The 1,249-nt window shown below is 59.5% G+C and overlaps 1 protein-coding gene across 1 annotated transcript in view; it reads left to right on the top strand.

Annotated features, from left to right (window-relative positions):
• LOC103251484 (glutamine--fructose-6-phosphate aminotransferase [isomerizing] 2) overlaps positions 1–1,095 on the top strand; it is a gene marked incomplete at its 3' end in the record, with an annotated part of 18,969 nt that extends 17,874 nt beyond the window's left edge. The window contains exons 10-11 of the mRNA XM_021708569.1: positions 741–836; positions 933–1,095. Of these exons, the coding sequence (XP_021564244.1) occupies positions 741–836; positions 933–1,095 (259 nt within the window). The remainder of the gene's footprint in view (positions 1–740; positions 837–932) is intronic.
• Positions 1,096–1,249: the final 154 nt, after the last annotated feature.

The following is a 1,249-nucleotide window of genomic DNA, read 5'->3' as shown; positions in this document are numbered from 1 at the left end:
ACCTCAGCCTCCCAAAGGCGCGGGATTACAGGCTGAGCCACCGAGCCCAGCTGGCTTTTTTTTTTTTAATTGAGGTCTCACTCAGTCACTGAGGCTGGAGTGCAGTGGCACAATCCCAGCTCACCACAGGTCATCTTCCCACCCCAGCCTCCCGAATAACTGGGACAGCAGGTGTGTGCCACCAGGGCTAGCTGACTTTTTTTATTTCTTGTAGAGACAAGGTCTTGCTATATTGCCCAGCCTGGTCTTCAACTCCTGGGCTCAAGCAGTCCTCCTGCTTCAGCTCCCAAAGTGCTGGGATTACAGGGTGATCACTCTGTGCCCGGCTGGGTTTACTTTATTATGGAAGCTGGGAGGGCATTTATTGAAAAGAAATTGCCTGTCTCCGGGCTTGCTGGCTGTGTTCCTCTGTGAGCGGGTGGTGTTTTGGAAGTACAGTGTTTTCCCTTCTGGCCTCGCCAGGGGAGCATGGCCCAGGAGGACCAGCCGGGCCACTTGCTGCTGACATGCCCTGGGCAGATCCCGCCTGGCTCAGGCGTGGGGCTCACAGTACCCTGGGGACAGTCGCACCTGCCCTACTCCCTCCGACTTGTCCGTGGAACACCAGGCGGGAGAAGTCCCCGGGTGCCTGTGGAACCCTGCCACAGGCTCTGTGCATCGCACTTCCTCCTGGTGAAAGGTAAGCCATGGACATGCGAGCAAACCCAACTGACCCTTCCTACTGGTGTCTGTCTGACCAGGCAACTTCAGCGCGTTTATGCAGAAGGAGATCTTTGAGCAGCCGGAGTCAGTTTTCAACACCATGAGGGGGCGGGTGAATTTTGAGACCAACACAGGTAACGCCCGTTCCCCGTGGGAGCCTGGACCGCGCCAGCTGGGGCTGGGCCTGGGCCTGGGGGGATGCCGGCCTCACGCCTGCCATGTGCCCGCAGTGCTCCTGGGAGGCCTGAAGGACCACCTGAAGGAGATACGGCGGTGCCGACGGCTCATCGTCATCGGCTGCGGGACCAGCTACCACGCCGCCGTGGCCGTAAGCACAGCCAAGGGCTCTTGGGAGCCACGGCCAGGGCAGCCCCGCCTTTGCGGGTTTTTTGAGTCAGAGTCTCACTCTGCCACCCAGGCTGGAGGGCAGGGGCACACGCACGACCACCACAGCCTCGACCTGCTGGGCTCCGGCGATCTTTCCACTTCAGCCTTCCAAGTAGCCAGAACTACAGGCGTGCACTACCACGCCCAGCTAATTTTTTAT

The sequence above is a fragment of the Carlito syrichta genome, unplaced genomic scaffold, assembly GCF_000164805.1.
Source record: "Carlito syrichta isolate Samal-C Ts95f unplaced genomic scaffold, Tarsius_syrichta-2.0.1 Scaffold142944, whole genome shotgun sequence".
Classification (NCBI taxonomy): domain Eukaryota; kingdom Metazoa; phylum Chordata; class Mammalia; order Primates; family Tarsiidae; genus Carlito; species Carlito syrichta.
This window is presented reverse-complemented; position numbering and strand designations above follow the sequence as displayed.